General features: G+C 39.5%; 1 protein-coding gene across 3 annotated transcripts in view; it reads left to right on the top strand.

Moving 5' to 3' along the window:
• DHX57 (DExH-box helicase 57) overlaps positions 1 to 24,198 on the top strand; it is a 98,942-nt gene that overhangs the window by 33,538 nt on the left and 41,206 nt on the right. For all 3 annotated transcript variants that reach the window (XM_049870286.1, XM_049870288.1, XM_049870287.1), the window contains exons 10-12: positions 8,583 to 8,716; positions 13,120 to 13,174; positions 23,114 to 23,319. In XM_049870286.1, the coding sequence (XP_049726243.1) occupies positions 8,583 to 8,716; positions 13,120 to 13,174; positions 23,114 to 23,319 (395 nt within the window). The remainder of the gene's footprint in view (positions 1 to 8,582; positions 8,717 to 13,119; positions 13,175 to 23,113; positions 23,320 to 24,198) is intronic.

Consider the following 24,198-nt stretch of genomic DNA (forward strand, 5'->3'; position numbering starts at 1 on the left):
TCCAAAGACTTCACCAAAAGAGTAAAAGATTACCTACAGACTGGGAAAAAGTTTTTAGCTATGACAATTCTGCTCAGCATCTCATCTCCTAAAATCTACATGATACTGCAAAAATTCAACAACAAAAAGACAAATAACCCAATTAAAAAATGGGCAAAGGATATGAACAGGCACTTCACCAAAGAAGACATTCAGGTGGCTAACACATATATGAAGAAATGCTCACAATCATTAGCCATTGTTGTTGTTGCTAGGTGCCGTTGAGTCGGCTCTGACTCATAAAGACCCTTTGTACAACAGAGTGAAATATTGCCCAGTCCTGTGCCATCCTTGCAATCATTGTTATGCTTGAACCCATTGTTGCAGCCACAGTATCAGTCCGTCTCGTTGAGGGTCTTCCTCTTTTCTGCTGACCCTGTACTCTGCCAAGGATGATGTCCTTCTCCAGGGTCTGATCCTTCCTGACATGTCCAGAGTATGTAAGATGCAGTTTCACCATCTTTGCCTCTAAGAAGCATACTGGTTGTACTTCTTCCAAGACAGATTTGTTTGTTTTTCTGGCAGTCCAGGGTATATTCAACATTCTTTGCCAGTACCCCAGTTCAAAGGGGTGTTCTTCTTAAGTCTTCCTTATTCATTGTCCAGCTTTCACATGCATATGATGCAACTGAAAATACCACGGCTTGGGTCAGGCGCACCTTAGTCTTCAGGGTGACATCTTTGCTTTTCAGCACTTCACAGAGGTCCTTTGCAGCAGATTTGCCTGATGCAGTGTGTCTTTTGATTTCTTGACTGCTGCTTCCATGGCTGTTTATTGTGGATCCAAGTAAAATGAAATCCATGACAGCTTCAACCTTTTCTCTGTTTATCATGGTGTTGCTTTTTGGTCCAGTTGTGAGGATTTTTGTTTTCTTTATGTTGAGGTGTAATCCATACTGAAGGCTGTGGTCTTTGATCTTCATTAGTAAGTGCTTCAAGTCCTCTTCACTTTCAGCAAGCAAGGGTGTGCCATCTGCATAACACAGGTTGTTAATGAGTCTTCCTCCAATCCTGATGCCCCGTTCTTCTTCATATAGTCCAGCTTCTCAGATTATTTGCTCAGCGTACAGATTGAATAGGTATGGTGAGAGGATACAGCCCTGACACACAACTTTCCTGACTTTAAACCATGACGTATCCCCTTGTTCTGTCCGAGCAACTGCCTCTTGATCTCTGTAAAGGTTCCTCATGAGCACAGTTAAGTGTTCTGGAATTCCCATTCTTCGCAATGTTATCCATAATTTGTTATGATCCACACAGTCGAATGCCTTTGCATAGTCAATAAAACACAGGTAAACATCCTTCTGGTATTCTCTGCTTTCAGTCAGGATCCATCTGGCATCAGCTATGATATCCCTGGTTCCACATCCTCATCTGAATCTGGCCTGAATTTCTGGCAGTTGCTTGTTGATATACTGCTGCAGCCACTTTTGAATGATCTTCAGCAAAATCTTGCATGCATATGATAATAATGATATTGCTCAATCACTTCCACATTCAGTTGGATCACCTTTCTTGGGAATAGGCATTCAAAACTACAGTGAGGTACCATCCCACCCCAACAAGGCTGGCATTAATCCAAAAAATACAAAATAATAAATGCTGGAGAGGTTGTGGAGAGACTGGAACACTGATACACTGCTGGTGGGGTTGTAAAATGCTGCAGCCATTTTGGAAATCGATTCGGTGCTTCCTTAAAAAGCTGGAAATAGAACTCCCATACAACCCAGCAATCCCATTCCTTGGAATATATCCTAGCTAAATAAGAGCCTTCACACCAACAGATATATGCACACCCATGTTCATTGCAACACTTTGTTTACAATAGCAAAAAGATGGAAGCAACCGAAGTGCCCATCAATGGATGAATGGATAAATTATGGTATATTCACATAACGGAATATTACACAGTGATTAAGAACAATGATGAATTTGTGAAACATCTCATAACGTGGAGGAATCTGGAAGGCATTATGCTGAGTGAAATTAGTTGCAAAAGGACAGATATTATATGAGACCACTATTATAAGAACTCTAGAAAAAGTTTAAACACAGAAGATAATATTCTTTGATAGTTATGAGGGTGGGCAGGGAGGGAGAGGGGTATTCACCAATTAGATAGTACACTAGAACTACTTTAGGTGAAGGGAAAGACAACACACAATACAGGAGAGGTCAGCATAACTGGACTAAACCAAAAGCAAAGAAGTTTCCTGATACAACCAAATGCTTCAAAGGCCAAAGTAGCAGGGATAGGTGTTTGGGGACCATGGTTTCAGGGGACATCTAGGCCAATTGGCATAACAAAATATGTTAAAATGTTCTGTATCCCACCTTGGTGAGAGGCATCTGGCGTCTTAAACTCTAGCAGGCAGCCATCTAAGATACATCAATTGGTCTCAACCCACCTGGAGCAAAGGAGAATGAAGAACACCGAAGACATATGGTAAAGATGAGCCCAACAGACAGAAAGGGCCACATAAACCAGAGACTACATCAGCCTGAGATCGGAAGAACTAGATGGTGCCTGGCTACCACTGATCACTGCCCTGACAGGGAACACAACAGAGAATCCTTCATGGAGCAGGAGAACAGTGGGATGCAGATCTCAAATTCTCATAAAAAGACCAGGCTTAGTGGTCTGACTGAGACTAGAGGGATCGTGGAGGTCCCTGAACTCTTTGTTAGTCCAAGACAGAAACCATTCCCAAAGCCAGCTCTTCAGACAGGGATTGGACTAGACTATAAGATAGTTAATGATACTGGCGAGGAGTGATCTTGGCTCAGATAGACTCATGAGACTATGTGGGCAACTCCTGTCTGGAGGCAAGATGAGAAGGAAGATGGGGATGGGAGCTGGTTGAACAGACACGGGGAATACAGGGAAGAGAGGAGGAATGTTCTATTTCATTAGGGGGAGAGCTGCTAGGAGTGCATAGCAAGGTATGTATAACTTTTTGTATGAGAGACTGACGATTTGTAAACTTTCACTTAAAGCACAATCAATAAATAAATTGAAAAGAATAAAAAAATAACAATAATTCCTAGAACCATACAATAAATCTTAAATAATTATATAGAAAACACTGGAAATCTTTCAAGGACAAATAATCCTTTTTAGGGTTGCAGATAACAAAGAGGAAGAAAAAAAATGATAAATAATGGCATTTTGCAGCTGTTAGAAATGAACATTTTTTAGCAGAATCACTGAACGATTTGGAAGCAGAAACCAAATAGAAAATTCTACGAGACTAATGGAAACCCTGGTGGCGTAGTGATTAAGAGCTACAACTGCTAACCAAAAGGTCGACAGTTGGAATCCACCACGCGCTCCTTGGAAACTCTGTGGGGCAGTTCTACTCTGTCTATAGGGTTGCTATGAGTCAGAATTGACTCAAGAGCAATGGGTTTGGTTTGGTTTGGTTTGCTTTACCAGACTAATAGATTTAAATGATTGAATTATAAAAGTGAAAAAAATTAGGGAAAATTATATCCAGTGTAATCTTGAATATACAGAATGATGTGGGATTTCTCATAACATGTATACTTGCACAAGCTCAGAGAAACCAAAACAGCACTGGCCCTGGTTGCTGGCTGTATTAGTGTTCTCAAAAAGATTGTTATAAAACCTATGGACATACAAAATTTCATCAGTTAAAAAGATTTTCATGTCTGACTGATGATAAATGACACGCCGGAGAAGGGAGGTTCAGGCAACCGCAATTACCAGGCTTCTGAGAAGGGAGTAGTGTACAAAGAAGTGGGGAGATCACAGGAAGTGGGGGGATATTTGCTAGCTCTGATTAAAAAAGGCAGACAGGCAGAGTAAAATCTAGGAACCAAAATCAGTACATATATAGACAGGATTAAAAGTTGAATATACAGTTACAGTTGTGTTGGTTTAAAATGCTTAATAATTTTCTGATCATAGAGAGGACAACATGATTATTCTGAAACATTTAGAAAATACCAGAAAATTTCTAGAAGAATTTCTGCCCCCTGTAAATCTGCCAATTACACGCTATCTTTTTTTTTGCCTGTTTTTGTTTCCTGTTTTGTCTGTTTTCTTCTGTATTGGGAGTTGGAGGAGGGATGTGGTAGGAAACTGTCTTCACGATTGCTGTTATTAATTGCATAAGGAAACTCTTAAGCTATGGATATACCATAAATTACTTAACCATTTGCCTATTGTTAAATTTTTTCCCTTTTTTAGGGCTCTTTTTGTTGTTGAAGTTGTTTTGGCACTGTCAGATAAGACTGCAGTACATATCCTTGTAACCAATCTTTGTGTGTATCTTTATTTCCTTAGGAGAAATTATGAAGAGTGAAATTATCATGTCAAAAGATCTGAAAATTTAAAAAGTTCTCCCTACATTTTGCCAAATAATATTCCAAAAATGTTGAACCAGTTCATATTCTCACTATCAATGACTGCAAATAGCATACCCTAACCTGCATTCAATACCTGCTTTTTTCCATAATTGCCAATTTGATAGAGGGAATATTTTATCTTATTTTTATTGTGCATTTATTTGATAGCTAGTGAGGTTGAACTTTATACGTTGTAATTAAAGGGATATATGCTCTTCAGGCCTGTCATACTGGACCGATGGAAATAGACGTGTTAGTTTCATGTTCTTGGAGGATGTTTTTTAGTATTTCTAAAACTGAAAATGTGCATACATGTACTCAGTGATTTCATATCTAAGAATTTATTCCTGACGTGTGCTTAGTAAGTTGTACTTTTAATGGATAAATAAATTATAATATATTTATATAGTGGAATGGAGTCCCTGGGTGGCGCAAATGGTTAATGCACTTGGCTGCTAACTGAAAGGTTGGAGGTTCGAATCCACCCAGAGGCACCATGGAAGAAAGACCTGGAGATTTACTTCCAAAAAACCAGCCATTGAAAACCCTGTGAAATGTGGTTCTACTCTTCTGAAACACCTGGGTCACTGAGAGTTGAAATCTGCTCAACAGCAACAGATTTTTACAATAGAGTCATACTACACGGTCATTAAAAAGAATAAGGTAGACACTCGGCAGTAGCCACTGTGCAAAGCAGACTCTCCCTTTCGTGCCTCATTCCTGGCTTCCTCTGCAGTCACATCTGACAAATCTGATATGGCTGAGACTGAGAAATTTGGTAAGTCAGAATTGAAGAAGACAGAAACAGTTGAAGAAGACATAAAATCCACTGTCTTCAAAAGAAACCATTAGACTTCGAGAAGCGAGTAGGTGGGTCATAATGAACGTGTGCCACCAAGTGCACTGTACATCCCCAGGGTATTGCCTCCTTATTTTACTTCATTCAGCGGTTTAACTTTGTAAATGCAAAGAGATTGGATCAAGTTTCAATGACTGTGCAGCCCCTTTTCACATCAAAAGCACCAAGAACTACTGACAACAAAGGCTGTGCTTGGCTTTCTCATCTGCCTGCCTGACTGGCAGGAAAGAAAAAGAACTTGCAGCTGAAGAAAGAAGAATCTGGATGAGATGATGGTGAATTTAGAGTAAAAGCAGAGTTAGTCCAGTGTGTGGCCTGTAGGCTGTAAAAGGCAGTTTATTCAGAGTGCTGTTTTCGCTGGTGTTCAAATGATTTTAATTACTAGAATGCACACATTTTAAAATATGCAAATAAATAGTTTTAAAACCTGAAAAAGGAATCAAGTATGTGTGTGTGTATGTGTATATATATCTCAAACAAAAAATGTCTATGGGTATTGTTGATTAAAAAAAAAGTCATGGAACAGTATAACATCCATTTTATGTAGGTACATTAAAAAGGTATATGTATAGACATATACACCACCTTATACACTTGTGTGCTATTTGAATGTTTTTTACAATAAGCATGTGTGTTTCTTTTTAAATTAAAAATATCTTTAGAAGAATTGATGTTCTTACAATAGGAAGTAAGATATTCAAAGGATAAAAATACCAAGAATAAAGTTTATACTGATAATGAAAAGAGGTCTCTGATAATAAATAGAATAATAACCAAATACTAGATCATATCAGTAAATATCAAATAGAGAAACTAAAGGATAACATTAGCTAAGTACAGGTAGTCCCCAGCTTACAACGTATTTGAGTTACAGGGAACTGCGCTTAGAACTGTCTATTTTTTTTTTTGCACATCTTATTGTTAGTAATATGTACTGCATATACACTGTTACAGAGTGTAATTCGCTGATGTTATCATTCTCAGGTTTTCACTCACAGGTGTTCAGTGTTATGATTTACTGTTCAAAACACTGCCATATAGCAGGCTATGAAAACTAAAAAAAAAAAAAAAGGTATTGGACTTAACATCAGAACCAACTTATGATGTACTCGTCAGAACAGAACCCCGTCGTAAGTTGGGGACTACCTGTACTCAACATTTGGTATATTAAAAGTTATCTCAACAAATATTTATTCTTTGCCCAGTGTGCAAGATGTACAGTAGATTACAGATTAAAATATTCTAAACATAGAAATAACTACAAGAAAAAACTTGCTGTATCAGAAGGGGACACTAGCAAAGTGAGTTCATTAAATTAAAGAGGACTTGATTTTACATTTAAGATTGCAAGAAAGTCATATACAGAAAGTACAAATTTAAAGTGGAAAATATATGTTTCTGATGCCCAACAAAGAAAAAAGTAGGAGAAAATACTGCAGGTAAAAATAACGTTGAAATAAAGTCCTGAGTAATTCAATTTTTGGTAAATTATTCTATGGAAATAATTAGCAATATGAACAAGGATTTGTATACAGATGTGTCAGTTGCCTTTATTTTATTTGTTGCTCTAAGTATTTTTCTCCCCGAAAAATACCTTTCTAGCTGAAAGGTTGGTGGTTTGAACTCACCCAGAGATACTGTGGCAGACAAGCCTGGTGATCTGCTTCTGAAAGGCCACAGCCTTGAAAACACTGTGGAGAAGTTGTACTCTGCACACAGAGTCACCATAAGTCGACAGCAACTGACAACAAGAAAGCATTTTTCACTTTCTCAAAAATTATATACTACAAGAATATGTTTTTATTAAACATTCAAACAATACAGATGAAGTGAAAATTCCCCTTAAGACTCCCAAAGCATTCCCAGTCTCTTTCCCAGAGGTAGAGATCAGATTGGCGATAATGTCCTATACTTTGTAGAAATAGGTACTTTTGCTTTCTGATCTTTTATTTCTTGTACAAATAATAGTAAGTTGATGAATACTTTTTGAGCACCTGCTGTGTGCCAGGCATTGTTCTGGATACTGGAGTAGTATATGATATTATAATTGTAAGAAAATAGACCAAAATCCCTGTTCACGTAGTGCTTAAATTCTAGAGAAGAAGCCCAACAATAAGCAAGATAAATATGGAGCATGTTAAGTGCTAGAAGAAAAGATGAATCAGAAAAGGGGACTATGAAATGCCAGGAAGGGGGGTATTTTAGATAGAATGGCCAGGGAAAGCCTTGCTGAGATGATACCTGTTGAGTAAAGACCTAAAGGAAGTGAAGGAGCTACCTGTGTGAGTACCCGGGAGGAGGCCATTCCAGGCAGAGGGAAGAACAGGTGCAAGGACCTGACACTCATGACCCAAGGACATCAAGCCGGACAGTGCGGTTGGAGCCCAGTGAATAAGGGGTAGAACAGTAGGAAATGAGTGGTGGGAGTGCAGATCATGTCAAGTAAAAAACAAACAAAAATAGCCAAAAACCCAGCTGTTGAGTCGATTCTGACTCATAGTGATCTTATAGGACAGAGTAGAGCTGCCCCGTAGGATTTCCAAGGCTGTGATCTTTATGGAAACAGACTGCCACATCTTTCTCCTGCAGAGGGGCTGTTAGGTTTGAACTGCCAACCTTTTGATTAGCTGCCAAGTGTTTAGCCACTGCGCTACCAGGCTCCTTTCATGTCATGTAGGGCCTGGTTAATAAGGATTTTATTGAGAAGTCCTTGGAGGATTTTAAGCAGAAGAGCAACACAATCAGATTTATGTTTAAAGAGAATTATTGGTCAGGTATATTGAGAACAGACTGCAGGCAGGCAGGGCTGAAGCAGAGAGACCAGTTAGGGTATTGCTATTCTATAACACTATGTATTACAGAACTTATACAACTTGGTTTTTTCTTTTTTCTTCACTAACAATATGTCTTGAGATCCTTCATATCAGTACCTATAATTCTGCCTTATTCCTTTTATCTGCCTCATGTTATTCCACAAAATGGATATTGTTATATTTAACCAGTTGTCTGTTGATGGTATTTAGGTAGTTTCTGTTGTTTTACTATTAAAAGCAATGCTGTAGTGAAAAATCTTTCCATATGCCTCTTTTGTAGATACCAAGAAGTAGAATTATCAGATTCAATGATCAATCCTGTTTGTATTACACTGAATTTAGAATTTATTTGGGGAAGAATTGGTGTCTTTGTAATATTCAGTCTTCACATCCAGGAATATAATTCATCTTTCCATTCCTTGCTCAAAATATATTTAAAGTTAATAATTTTCATGTGATGAATTTGTTTGACCCTCACATGTGTTTTTTATTTCTTTTAGTGACTTCTTGCTGTTAGTTTTGAAGGACATGATATTGCAGAGGCCAAGTCTTCAAGTTATTCTAATGAGTGCAACCTTAAATGCTGAGCTGTTTTCAGAATATTTCAATTTCTGCCCAGTTATTACCATACCAGGTAATTAAAATGCACCGTTAAAAATTTATTGTTTGAATAAAAAAACCAGTTACTGCCGAGTTGATTCCGATTCATAGTGACCCTATAGGACAGAGTAGAACTGTCCCCATAGGGTTTCCAAGGAGCAGCTGGTGGATTTGAACTGCTGACGTTTTGGTTAGCAGCTGAACTCTTAACCACTGTGCCACCATGTCCCATAAGCAAATATAATTATCTTAAAGTTTATTTGTGACATAAATTAATAGGTATTTTTATCTCTTTCTAGAGGAGAAATGATTAGTTTATAATAAAATTATAGCCATCCAGTATAACTGATAAGAAGATAACGTTATATCCATTTGCCAGAGAATTCAATTTTGTATGTGATTTCTTTTTCTTAACTCTTGGTTATTTCTACCATTCCATTATATTTCACACTAAAATGTGAATATATAGTAGCAATCTGTAATAAAAAGAAAGTGGTGTCTGTGTATAGTGTATTTGTTCATTGCTGGATTCTGCTAAATTTCAGGATTTTGATTTACTCTAGGAAGAGTGAACCTAGATAATCTGTGCTTCTTTTGGTGCTTGTCTTAGTTATCTACTGCTGCTATAACAAATACCACAAGTTGATGGCTTTAACAAACAGAAATTTATTCTCTTACAGTCTAAGATGCCAGAAGTTCGAATTCAGGGCATTAGCTCCAGGGGAAGGCTTTCTCTGTCAGTTCTGGGGGAAGTCTCTTGTCACCAGTCTTCCTCTGAGTCTAGGAGTTTCTCAGCTCAGGGACCCCAGGTCCAAAGGACACGCTCCACTCCCGGCACTTCTTTCTTGGTGGTATGAGGTCCTTCTTCCTCTCTGCTCTTTTTTTAATACCTCAAAAAAGATTGACTCAAACTACGACCTAATCCTGTAGATTGAGTCTTGCCTCATTAACATAACTGCCTCTAATCTTGCCTCATTAACATCACAGAAGTTAGGTTTTACAACACAGGATAATCACATCAGATCCCAAAATTGTGGACAACCACACAAACTGGGCATCACGGCCTAGCCAAGTTGACACAGATTTTCGGGGGACACAATTCAATCCATTAATTTATCTCCCTAAACTTTGGTTTATCCTTCCATAATTGATTACCAAAGGGACAACTTGAAAACATGGATTGATGAATAATAGTGCTGTTTCTTCTAGTCGTAGAGGGTGTTGACAATAGAGTCAAAAAAGAAACTATATGCTTTATCTAGAATATAACTGAATGTTTAATGGTCCCGAAAGGAGGAGGGAATAAGGGTGGAAAGGGGTAACAGGTGAAAAAAAAAAGTATTATTAGCAAATTATCATTTTCTTCATCTATACACTTCTGTTTTCTTACTCTCTTAGTTATCTAGTGCTGCTGTAACAGAAATACCAAAAGTGGGTGGCTTTAGCAAAAAGAAATGTATTTACTCATAGTTTAGGAAGCTTAAGTCCGAAATCCGGGTGCCAGCTCTAGAGGAACTCATTCTCTGTCAGCTCTAGGAAAAGGTCCTTGTCTCTTCCGCTTGTTTCCTAGTTCCTTGGAAATCTCATGTGACTTGGCATCATTCTTCCCCCATCCTTACTTCTCTTGCTTGCATATTTAATCTCTTTTATATCTCGAAATAAAATCCATACACTTGCAAGGAAGACCAGTTAATACAACTATTATTCAAATTTATACATCAGTCTCTACTGAAAGGATAAAGAAATTGAAGGTTTTTACCAACTCCTGTAGTCTGAACTTGACCAAATGTGCAATCAAAATGCATTGACAATTACTGGTAATTGGAGTGCGAAAGTTGGAAACAAAAAAGAAGGATCAGTAGTTGGGAAATATGGCCTTGGTGATAGAAAAGACGCCAGAGATGGCATGATAGAATTTGCAAGACCAGCGAACTATTCATTAGAAATACCTTTTTCAACAACATAAACAGCGACTATACACGGGGGTCCCACCAGATGGAATACAAGGAATCAGATCAACTACATCTGTGGAGAGAGACGATGAAGAAGCTCAGTATCAGTCAGAACAAGATCAGGGGCAGACTGCAGAACAGACCATCAATTGCTCATATGCAAGTTCAAGCTGAAGCTGAAGAAAACTAAAACAAGTCCATGAGAACCAAAGTATGACCTTGCATATATCCCACTTGAATTTAGAGACCATTTCAAGAACAGAATTGGCACATTAAACACTAACGACTGAAGACCAGAAGAGTTATGGGATGACATTAAGGACGTTATACATAAAGAAAGCCAAAGGTCTTTAAAAAGACAGGAAAGAAAAAGACCAAAAGAGACTATGAAACTTGCTTTTGAATGTACACTACCTAAAGTGGATGGAAGAAATGATGTTGTAAAAGAGCTAAATAGATTTCAAAGGGCAGCTCGAGAAGACAAAATACGATAATGAAATGTGCAGACCTGGAGTTAGAACACCAAAAAGGAAGAACATGCTCAGTATTTCTCAGGCTGAAAGAACTAAAGAAAAAAATTCAGGCCTCGAGTTGCAGTATTGAAAGATTCTATGGGCAAAATATTGAACGATGCAGAACTCATCAAAAAAAGAAGGAAGGAATACACAGAGTCACTGTACCAAAAGGAATTGAACAATGTTCAACCATTTCAGGAGGTAGTATATGATCAAGAACCGATGGTATTGAAGGAAGAAGTCCAAACTGCACCAAAGGCATTGGCGAAAAACAAATCTCTGGGAATTGATAGAGTACCAACTGAGGTGTTTCAACAAATGGATGCCAAGAAATTTGGAAGACAGCTTTCTGGCCAACCAACTGTGCTTGTCCCCATTCCAAAGAAAGATGATCCAACAGAATGCTGAAATTATTGAACAATATCATTAACACCACACAGAAGTAAAATTTTGCAAAAGATCAGTCAAAAACGGTTGCAGCAGTGTATCCACAGGGAACTGCCAGAAATTCAAGCCAGATTCATGAGAGGATGTGATACCAGATGGGTCCTGGCTGAAAACAAGAATACCAGAAAGATGTTTACCTGTGTTTTATTGACTGTGCAAAAGCATTCGACTATGTGGATTATAACAAATTATGGATAGCATTGCGAGGAATGGGAATTCCAGAACACTGAATTGTGCTCATGCTGTACCTGTACCTAGACCAAGAGGCAGTCGTTAGAACAAAACAAGGGGATACTGCATGGTTTAAAGAAGTGTGTGTCAGCGTTATATCCTTTCACCATACTTATCCCATCTGTATGCTGAGCAAATAATCTGAGAAGCTGGATTATTAAAGAAGAACATGGCATCAGGATTGGAGGAAGACTCATTAACAACCTGCAATATGCAGATGACATATCCTTGCTTGCTGAGAGGGAAGAGGACTTGAAGCATTTACTGATGAAGATCAAAGACTACAGCCTGTAATACAGTATGGATTACACCTTGACATAAAGAAAACAAAAATCCTCACAACTGGACCAATAAGCGACGTCATGATAAACAGAGAAAAGATCGAAGTTGTCAAGGGTTTCATTTTACTTGGATCCGTAGTCAATGTCCATGGAAGCAGCAGTCAGGAAATCAAATGACATATTGATCTGCCGCAAAAGACCTCTCTAAAGTGTTAAAAAGCAAAGATGTCACTTTGAGGACTTAGGTGTGCCTGACCCAAACCATAGTGTTTTCAGTTGCCTCGTATGTGTGGGAAAGCTGGACAATGAATAAGGAGGGCCAAAGAAGAGTTGACACCTTTAAATTATGGTGCTGATAAACAAAATTGAATATACCATGGGCTTCCAGAGAAACGAACAAATCTGTCTCACAAGAAATATAGCCAGAATGCTACTTAGAAGCGTGGATGGCAAATGTAATTTGGACCTGTTACCAAGAGGGTCCAGTCCCTGGAGAAGGACATCATGCTTGGTAAAGTAGAGGGTCATAGGAAAAGAGGAAGACCCTTAATGGGATGGATTGACACAGTGGCTACAACAGTGGGCTCAAACATAGCAACGATTGTGAGGATGGCACAGGACCAGGCAGTGTTTTGTTCTGTTATACATAGGGTCACTGTGAGTCAGAACTGACTTGATGGCACCTAATAGCAACTGCATGTCTCAAAGAGATTGACTCAAGATACACCCTGTTCCATTAACATAACAAAGACAGCCCATTCCCAAATGGGATTATAACCACAGGCACAGAGGCTAGGATTTATAACACATATTTTGGGGGGACACAATTAAGTCCATAACATTTATTAACCAGTTTCTATCATCAAAAACGTTTTTGATAGTTTTAAGACCGTAATACAAATAGCACCTTATTGTATCAAGCTTTATTTTAAGAGAATTTTATTTATACAATCTATTTCAAGATAGTTTAACAGGTATTGTGAAGCTTTTTCTATTTTCTTGTTTTTTTAGGTCGTACCTTCCCTGTTGATCAGTTTTTTCTGGAAGATGCCATTGCTGTGACAAGGTAAGAAAGATAGTAGTTAAGGCTTATTGAAAATCATTGAAAACAGAATTGTTATTTTGCCCTCAGTGCGCCAGGATACTAGTAAATATGTTAGTGTTCCAATTTTTCTATTCAAGCATTTTGTTTTCTCCTTTCTTTCAGCAAATATGTATTATATGATTTGCAAATCACAGACAATATTATGTGTTGATTAAGAAAACCAACTCTGGAGACAGACTGTTGTTCTTGTTAGGTACCGTCGAGTCAGTTCCAATGCATAGCAACCCCATGCACAATAGAACGATACACTGCCTGGTCCCGAGCCATCCTCACAATCATTGTTATGCTTGAGCTCATTGTTGCAGCCACTGTGTCAATCCACCTTGTTGAGGGTCTTCCTCTTTTCTGCTGACCCTGTACTCTGCCAAACATGATATCCTTCTCCAGGGACTGATCCCTCCTGACAACATGTCCAAAGTATGTAAGACGCAGTCCCGCAATCCTTGCTTCTAAGGAGCATTCTGGTCATACTTCGTCTAAGACAGATTTGTTCATTCTTTTGGCAGTCCATGGCATATTCAATACTCTTCACCAACACCACAATTCAAAGGCATCAATTCTTTTTTGGTCTTCCTTATTCATTGTCCACCTTTCACATGCATATTATGTGATTGAAAATACCATGGCTTGGGTCAGGCGCACCTTAGTCTTCAGACTGACATCTTTGCTCTTCAACACTTTGAAGAGGTCCTTTGCAGCAGATTTCCCCGATGCAATGCGTCTTTTGATTTCTTCACTGCTGCTTTCATGGCTGTTGATTCTGGACCCAAGTAAAATGAAATCCTTGACAACTTCAATCTTTTCTCCGTTTATCATAATGTTGCTCATTGGTCCAGTTGTGAGGATTTTTGTTTTCTTTACGTTGAGGTGTAATCCATACTGAAGGCTGTGGTCTTTGATCTTCATTAGCAAGTGCTTCAAGTCCTCTTCCCTTTCAGCAAGCAAGGTTATGTCATCTGCATAACGTAGGTTGTTAATGAGTCTTCCTCCGATCCTGATGCCCCGTTCTTCTTCATATGGTTCAGCTTCTCCGATTATTTGTTCAGCATACAGATTAAATAGGTATGGTGAAAGAATACAGCCCTGACGCACACCTTTCCTGACTTTAAACCAATCAGTATCCCCTTGTTCTGGCCGAACAACTGCCTCTTGATCTCTGTAAAGGTTCCTCATGAGCACAATTAAGTGTTCTGGAATTCCCATTCTTCGCAATGTTATCCATAATTTGTTATGATCCACACAGTCGAATGCCTTTGCATAGTCAATAAAACACAGGTAAACATCCTTCTGGTATTCTCTGCTTTCAGCCAGGATCCATCTGACATCAGCAATGATATCCCTGGTTCCACGTCCTCTTCTGAAACGGGCCTCAATTTTTGGCATTTCACTGTCAATATACTGCTGCAGCCTCTTTTGAATGATCTTCAGCAAAATTTTGCTTGTGTGTGATATTAATGATATTGTTCTATAATTTCCACATTCGGTTGGATCACCTTTCTTGGGAATAGGCATAAATATGGATCTCTTCCAGTCAGTTGGCCAGGAAGCTGTCGTCCATATTTCTTGGCATAGACAAGTGAGCATCTCCAGCACTGCATCTGTCTTGAAACATCTCAATTCATATTCCATCAATTCCTGGAGCCTTGTTTTTCGTCAATGCCTTCAGAGCAGCTTGGACTTCTTCCTTCAGTACCATCGGTTCCTGATCATATGCCACCTCTTGAAATGGTTGAACATCAACTAATTCTTTTTGGTATAATGACTCTGTGTATTCCTTCCGTCTTCTTTTGATGCTTCCTGTGTGGCTTAATATTTTCCCCATGGAATCCTTCACTATTTCAACTCGAGGCTTGAATTTTTTCTTCAGCTCTTTCAGCTTGAGAAACACCGAGCAGGTTCTTCCCTCTTGGTTTTCCATCTCCAGCTCTTTGCACACGTCACTATAATACTTTACTTTGTCTTCTTGAGACACCCTTTGAAATGTCCTGTTCAATTCTTGTGCTTCATCAATTCTTCCTTTTGTTTTAGCTGCTCGACGCTCAAAAGCAGGTTTCAGAGTCACCTCTGACATCCATCTTAGTCTTTTCTTTCTTTCCTGTCTTTTCAATGACCTCTTGCTTTCTTCATGTATGATGTCCTTGACGTAATTCCACAGCTCGTCTGGTCTTCAGTCACTAGTGTTCAATGCATCAAATCTATTCTTGAGATGGTCTCTAAATTCAGGTGGGATATACTCAAGGTCATATTTTGGCTCTTGTGGACTTGCTCTGATTTTCTTCAGTTTCAGCTTGACCTTGCATATGAGCAATTGATGGTCTGTTCCACAGTCGGCCCCTGGCCTTGTTTTGACTGATGATATTGAGCTTTTCCATCATCTCTTTCCACAGATGTAGTCAGTTTCATCTCTGTCTGTTCCATCTGGTGAGGTCCATGTGTATAGTCGCCGTTTATGTTGGTGAAAGAAGGTATTTGCAATGAAGAAGTCGTTGGTCTTGCAAAATTCTATCATTCGATCTCTGGCATTGTTTCTATCACCAAGGCCATATTTTCCAACTTCTGATCCTTCTTCTTTGTTTCCAGCTTTCGCATTCCAATCACCAGTAATTATCAATGCATCTTGATTGCATGTTCAATCAGTATCAGACTGCAGCAGCTGATAAAAATCTTCTATTTCTTCATCTTTGGTTGGTACGTAAATTTAAATAATAGACATGTTAACTGGTCTTCCTTTTAGGTGTATGGGTATTATCCTATTACAGACAGCATTGTACTTCAGGATAGATCTTGAAATGTTCTTTTTGATGATGAATGTAACACCATTCCTCTTCAAGTTGTCATTCCCAGTATAGTAGACTATTTGATTGTCCGATTCAAAATGGCCAATACCAGTCCATTTCAGCTCACTAATGCCTAGGATATTGATGTTTATGCGTTCCATTTCATTTTTGACGATTTTCAGTTTTCCTAGATTCATACTTCGTACATTCCAGGTTCCGATTATTAATGGATATTTGCAGCTGTTTCTTCTCCTTTTGAGTTGCGCCACATCAGCAAATGAAGGTCCCGAAAACTTTACTCCATCCACATCGTTAAGGTTGTCTCTACTTTGAGGAGGCAGCTTTTCCCCAGTCATCTTTTGAGTGCCTTCCATCCTGGGGGCCCATCTTCCAGCACTGTATCATATAATGTTCCACTGCTATTCATAAGGTTTTCACTGGCTAATGCTTTTCAGAAGTAGACTGCCGGGTCCTTCTTCCTAGTCCTTCTTAGTCTGGAAGCTCAGCTGAAACCTGTCCTCCATGGGTGACCCTGCTGGTATCTGAATACCGGTGGCATAGCTTCCAGCATCACAGCAACACACAAGCCCCTACAGTACAACAAACTGACAGACTGCTAGGATTTAAGTCCGTCTACTTACTAACTTTAGGATATTGCTTAATCTGCCTATGCTTCAGTTCCGTCGTATGTAAAACGGGTATTATCATTCTACCTTTAAGGATTTTGCAGAATAGTATGAGAGTTATGATGTCTCCACTTCTCTGCTGCTGCTAGCCCTAATAAGCTTCCCTGCTAATTCCATAGTTACTTAATGATACAATATTCTCTAGCTAAAACCCCAAAAACAGTGCCTCTCAAATTTTAGTGTGTAATAAGTACACCTGAGCTTATTAAAATTGTTAATTTGAGGTCTTTACCTCACTCCCATTGAATATGAATCTCTGGGGAGATAGATAATCTTTCAACTAGTTTACCTATCTTTACTTTTTCACTTTTTCAAAGTCATTGCCTCCAGAATTCTCTTAAAACATAGAATTGATCATGCCCTTCCTTTTCTTAAAAATTCTCTTTGGCTCCCCATTTCCCACATTCCATGGACACTCAAAGCTCACATCATGTGACATCAGCCTACATTTAACTTCCTTTCACCCACACAAAGCTTAGCACCCTCTGACTACTGGCTATTTCTCAAATATGCCATACCATTCCTATCGTTATGTCTTTATTCCTTTCTCCCTCTTCCATATGTATTCATTGTTCAACACCCATCTGAAATGCTACCTCCATGAAATTTCCCGTTTTACTTCTAGTAAAAATTAATCACTTCTTTATCAGAAGGCTTAGGGTACTTTTTTTGTGCCTCTAATGACATTTATTTCCATCTGTCTTGCAATATGTTGAGTTGTTTTGGGCTTCTACCCCCACCGATTTGCAAGTTCCTATTTTGAAAGTGTATTCATTTTTATATACCACATGACACCTATCCCTACAGTCCCTTGCACAAACTAGGCATTAGGTAAACATTAAATGAACAAATGAATGTTGGATGTGAAAGGAAGATATGGCATTTGGTGGAGGGGAGGGGTTGGAGGGAGTCAAAGATTATGAATCATAGGTGAGTGGCTTTTTTTTAAGCTTCAGTATGCTTTCTTCAAGTGAAATTTTAAAGAAATCATAAAGAAATGAGAGCTGGCCCACATGAACCACAGCCTCCACAAGCCTGAGACCAGAAGAACTAGATGGTGCCCAGCTGCCACCATTGACTGTCCTGATCAGGATCACTATAGAAGGTCCCAATTAGAGTAGGAGAAAGATGTAGAACAAAATCCAAATCCATAAAAAAGACCAGATTACTAGTCTAACAGAAACTGGAGGAACCCCGAGACTATGGCCCTTAGACACCCTTCTAACTTATAACTGAAACCACTCCCAGAGAACACCTTTCAGCCAAATTGTAGACAGGCCCATAAAGTGAACAGTCACACCGTGAGAAAGAGCTCCTTAGAACAATCATCTGTACGAGATCAAAGGGGAACATCTGCCCAAAAACAAAGATAAGAAGGTAGGAAGGGACAGGAAAATTAGATGAATGGAAACAGGGAACTCAGGGTAGAAATGGGGAGAGTGCTGACACATTGTGGGGAATCCAACCAATGTCGTGGAACAATTTGTGTGTAAATTATTGAATGGGAAACTAATTTGCTCTGTAAACTTTGCCCTAAAACACAAAAAAGTGTTTTTTAAAAAAAAAATATGAGCAATCTGGCTGAAAATGGTGGCAGGGAGGATAGAGCTCCCGTGAACTTACAGTGCCTCCCATCCCTTACCTCTCCCCGAGGCTCTGAGAAACCTCCAGGGCTCCGGGAAAAATAGTTTCCTAAAGGCCAAGTCCCTCAAGGATGAGAAAATAAAGCTCTTTGAAGCTGACTTGCTAAAAGTTTCATGGCAAGCTGGTTTAGTGCAGACCTAGAACTCCAATCCAGACTGTAGTCATTTTTTCATTTTATCATATCTAGTGGTATTATGCTTTTCAGAAGTAGACTGCCGGGTCCTTCTTCCTAGTCTGTCTTAGTCTGGAAGCCCAGCTGAAACCAGTCCTCCTTGGGTGACCCTGCTGGTATCTGAATACCGGTGGCATAGCTTCCAGCATCACAGCAACACACAAGCCCCCACAGTACGACAAACTGACAGACATGTCTAGGAAGAAGGACCCGGCAGTCTACTTCTGAAAAGCATTATCCAGTGAAAACCTTATGAATAGCAGTGGAACATTGTCTGATATAGTGCTGGAAGATGAGCCTCCCCAGGTTGGATGGCACTGAAAAGATGACTGGGGAAGAGCTGCCTCCTCAAAGTAGAGTCGACCTTAATGACGTGGATGGAGTAAAGCTTTCAGGACCTTCATTTGCTGATGTGGCACAACTCAAAATGAGAAGAAACAGCTGCAAACATCCATTAATAATCAGAAACTGGAATGTACAGAGTATGAATCTAGGAAAATTGGAAATGGTCAAAAATGAAATGGAACCCATAAACATCGATATCCTAGGCATTAGTGAGCTGAAATGGACTGGTATTGGCCATTTTGAATTGGACAATCATATAGTCTACTATGCTGGGAATGACGACTCGAAGAGGAATGGTGTTGCATTCATTGTCAAAAAGAACATTTCAAGATCTATCCAGAAGTATAATGCTGTCAGTGATAGGATAACATCCATACGCCTACAAGGAAGACCAGTTAATATGACTGTTATTCAAATTTATGCACCAACCACTAGGGCCAAAGATGAAGAAATAGAAGATTTTTATCAGCTGCTGCAGTCTGATATTGATTGAACATGCAATCAAGATGCATTGATAATTACTGGTGATTGGAATGCAAAAGTTGGAAACAAAGAAGAAGGATCAGAAGTTGGAAAATATGGCCTTGGTGATAGAAACAATGCCGGAGATCGAATGATAGAATTTTGCAAGACCAATGACTTCTTCATTGCAAATACCTCCTTTCACCAACATAAACGGCGGCTATACTCATGGACCTCGCCAGATGGAACAGACAGAGATGAAACTGACTACATCTGTGGAAAGAGATGATGGAAAAGCTCAATATCATCAGTCAAAACAAGGCCAGGGGCCGACTGTGGAACAGACCATCAATTGCTCATATGCAAGTTCAAGCTGAAACTGAAGAAAATCAGGCCAAGTCCATGAGAGCCAAAATATGACCTTGAGTATATCCCACCTGAATTTAGATACCATCTCAAGAATAGATTTGACGCGTTGAACACTAGTGACCGAAGACCAGACGAGTTGTGGAATGACATCAAAGACATCATCCATGAAGAAAGCAAGAGGTCACTGAAAAAACAGGGAAGAAAGAAAAGACTAAGATGGATGTCAGAGGGGACTCTGAAACTTGCTCTTGAGCGTCGAGCACCTAAAGCAAAAGGAAGAATTGATGAAGTATAAGAACTGAACAGAAGGTATCAAAGGGCAGCTTGAGAAGACAAAGTATTATAATGACGTGTGCAAAGAGCTGGAGATGGAAAACCAAAAGGAAAGAACCTGCTCGGCCATTTCTCAAGCTGGAAGAGCTGAAGAAAAAATTCAAGCCTCGAGTTGAAATAGTGAAGGATTCCATGGGGAAAATATTAAGCCACACAGGAAGCATCAAAAGAAAACAGAAGGAATACACAGAGTCATTATACCAAAAAGAATTAGTCGATGTTCAACCATTTCAAGAGGTGGCATATGATCAGGAACCGATGGTACTGAAGGAAGAAGTCCAAGCTGCTCTGAAGGCATTGACGAAAAACAAGGCTCCAGGAATTGATGGAATATGAATTGAAATGTTTCAACAGACAGATGCAGTGCTGGAGGTGCTCACTTGTCTATGCCAAGAAATATGGAAGACAGCTTCCTGGCCAACTGACTGGAAGAGATCCATATTTATGCCTATTCCCAAGAAAGGTGATCCAACCTAATGTGGAAATTATAGAACAATATCATTAATATCACACACAAGCAAAATTTTGCTGAAGATCATTCAAAAACGGCTGCAGCAATATATCGACAGGGAAATGCCAAAAATTGAGGCCGGTTTCAGAAGAGGACGTGGAACCAGGGATATCATTGCTGATGTCAGATGGATCCTGGCTGAAAGCAGAGAATACCAGAAGGATGTTTACCTGTGTTTTATTGACTATGCAAAGGCATTCGACTGTGTGGATCATAACAAATTATGGATAACGTTGGGAAGAATGGGAATTCCATAACACTTAATTGTACTCATGAGGAACCTTTACATAGATCAAGAGGCAGTTGTTCGGCCAGAACAAGGGGATACTGATTGGTTTAAAGTCAGGAAAGGTGTGCGTCAGGTTTGTATTCTTTCACCATACCTATTTAATCCATATGCTGAACAAATAGCCCGAGAAGCTGGACTATATGAAGAAGAACGGGGCATCAGGATCGGAGGAGGACTCATTAACAACCTGCGTTATGCAGATGACACAACCTTTCTTGCTGAAAGTGAAGAGGACTTGAAGCACTTACTAATGAAGATCAAAGACCACAGCCTTCAGTATGGATTACACCTCAACGTAAAGAAAACAAAAATCCTCACAACTGGACCAATGAGCAACATCATGATAAACGGAGAAAAGTTTGAAGCTGTCAAGGATTTCATTTTACTTGGATCCACAATCAACAGCCATTGTAGCAGCAATGAAGAAATCAAAAGACGTGTTGCATTGGGGAAATCTGCTGCAAAGGACCTCTTCAAAATGTTGAAGAGCAAAGATGTCGGCCTGAAGACTAAGGTGCGCCTGACCAAAGCCATGGTATTTTCAATCACATCATGTGCATGTGAAAGCTGGGCAATGAATAAAGAAGGCCGAAAAAGAATTGATGCCTTTGAATTGTGGTGTTGGCAAAGAATATTGACTATACCATGGACTGCCAAAAGAATGAACAAATCTGTCTTGGACGAAGTGTGGCCAGAATGCTCCTTAGAGGCAAGGATGGTGAGACTACGTCTTACATACTTTGGACATGTTGTCAGGAGGGATCAGTCCCTGGAGAAGGAAATCATGCTTGGCAGAGTACAGGGTCAGCAGAAAAGAGGAAGACCCTCAACAAGGTGGATTGACACAGTGGCTGCAACAATGAGCTCAAGCATAACGATTGTAAGGATGGCGCAGGACCTGGCAGTGTTTCGTTCTGTTGTGCATAGGGTCTCTATGAGTCAGAACCGACTCGATGGCACCTAACAACAACAGTGGCATTATCCTGGTGGCATAGTATTTAAGTGCTATGGCTTCTAAACAAAAGATTGGCAATTCAAATCCAGCAGGCGCTCCTTGGAAACTCTATGGGGCAGGTCTCCTCTGTCCCGTAGGGTCACTATGAGTCAGAATCGACTTAATGGCAACGGGTTTGTTGTTTTTTGTTTTTTTTTTTAATGATATTATCATTAACAAATACTAAGCCTAAGCCAATCAGAATTGAGTAATGAAATGTTTTACAGTCTCATGGAGATGCCCAGCCAGCGACTGGATGTGTGTCTAGAATGTGTGTAGCAAAGGAGAGCCAGCTGCCTGAGAGTGACAGTTGAAACTATGGGAGTAGACAAGATTGCCAAAGAAGAAAATAAAGGGGGGCGGGGGGGGGTGTTAACTGAGGATTCACCTAGAAGGCTCACTTACGTTTACAAAGCTGACAGAGGGAGAGGAGAAGTGAAAGAGTAAGTAGTCGGAAATAGAAGGATCCCATGATATTGCGGTATCATAGAAACTGAAGGAAGACAAATTTTCAAGAAGGTGGTTAGCAGTATCCCGTGTTTCAGAGGTTAAAGATAATGAGTGCTCTACACTTAGAGAAGCTTGACCCCTGAAACAGAATGGAAAGAAGCATTTTTTTCAACTAACTGCAGGCAACAGAAGTTTAACAACTTTATCAGCTATAAATTTATCAACATTAAAATACGTCCAGCAAAAGTTGAGGCATAGTCCAGTGAGCGTTGCCTTTGCTGAGCTTGAGAGCAAATTTATCAGTCTCATGTGGGGGTTAGCTTTTGTGTAGCTAGTGTAAAATTGATCACATTGTTCATTGTAATGAATTTCTATTAGTTCTGATATTTGCCAGATTGACTGACCTGGTCTAAAGGAAGATAAGCCACTTTGGATCATGGCCTGTAATGTATAATGAAACTGTGATTCTGGCCCTTGAGATTAAAAATCTGAAGTGTGTATGTTTCCCCTTGTTGTTTTTGCTCTGGGTTCCTCTTCCCTTGTGGACCCCCACCGTGTTCATCCTCCTTCCACCAGTCTGTGGTTTCAAATAAATATATTTTATGATGTTCATACCATTTTTCCTGGGTAGGGCTTTCCCCCAAATTTTTCTCTGGCTTCCTATCCTTATAAATTGGACAGAACCAAAACCATCCCTGTTCCCCACTGGGACAGGATGCAGCTGGTGAATTGTGTACTAGCAGAAGGATAGCATGTAAGTTGGGCAGAAACAGCGGCGTTCTACTGAATGAGCACATAAAATAGGTGAGTAGTTTGGTTCCCCACCAGCAGACATATACACGCACATTCCCTTGTCTTCATCCCCCAGGTATGTGTTACAGGATGGGAGCCCATATCTGCGCTCCATGAAGCAGATTTCAAAGGACAAGCTTAAAGCCAGACGCAACAGAACTGCATTTGAAGAAGTTGAGGAAGATCTGAGGCTTTCCCTTTACCTCCAGGAGCAGGGTTCTGTCAAGGATCAGGTGCCCGATCAACAGTTGGATTTTAAGCAGCTCCTGGCCCGCTATAAAGGTAACCTGCTTCCTAAGGAAATATTGCCATTGTGCCAAGGATTTCCAGTGTTTTTCTCCACTGTCATCCAGCAGAAGAAAAGTATGCCTCTTATTTCATTGTTATATTGTCTTTAATTCATCAGACCAACCTTAAACTTAGAAAAAGAGCAGTTCCAACACATACTTGGATTATCGTTATTATCTTTACCAGTGGGTTTTTTTTTTCTCATTATAAAAAGAATGTGTTCATTATAGAAAAATTGGGCAATAGTAAAATATAAATTATATTCTTAAGCATTTTGTAACTTTTTGTTTTGATATAATTTCAAATTTACACAAGAGATTGCTGGATGGTGCAGTGAACTCTCATATACGCTTTACCCTAATGCACCAGTTGCTGGTATTTCGCTGCATTTATTTTATAGTTTTATCTTTGCGCATGTGTATTTATTTTCCTGAGTATTTTGAGAGTAAGTTGAAGATATCAACTTTACCCCTGTACTCTTCAGTATGTGTTTCTGAAGAATCAGAGCATAGTAGAATGATCAGAATCAGGGCATTTAACACTGATAGAATACTATTATTGACTCCCCAGTCCATATTAAAATGCAGCCAATTATCTCAATAATTAGGAGTCCCTGGGTGGCACAAACGATTAAGCACTGAACTACTTAACACAAGGTTGGTGGTTCAAACTCACCCAGAGACACCTCGGAAGACAGGCCTGGCAATCTGCTTCTGAAAAGTCACAGCCTTGAAAACCCTTTGGAGCAGTTCTGTTCAGCACACATGGGGTTGCCATTGGTTGAATCAACTCAACTAACAACAATAGTATTGTTGTTTTTTTCCTCGTCCAGGATCATGCATTACATTTAGTTGTCATATGTCTTTAGTCTTT

This window comes from Elephas maximus, chromosome 26 (assembly GCF_024166365.1).
Source record: "Elephas maximus indicus isolate mEleMax1 chromosome 26, mEleMax1 primary haplotype, whole genome shotgun sequence".
Lineage (NCBI taxonomy): Eukaryota > Metazoa > Chordata > Mammalia > Proboscidea > Elephantidae > Elephas > Elephas maximus.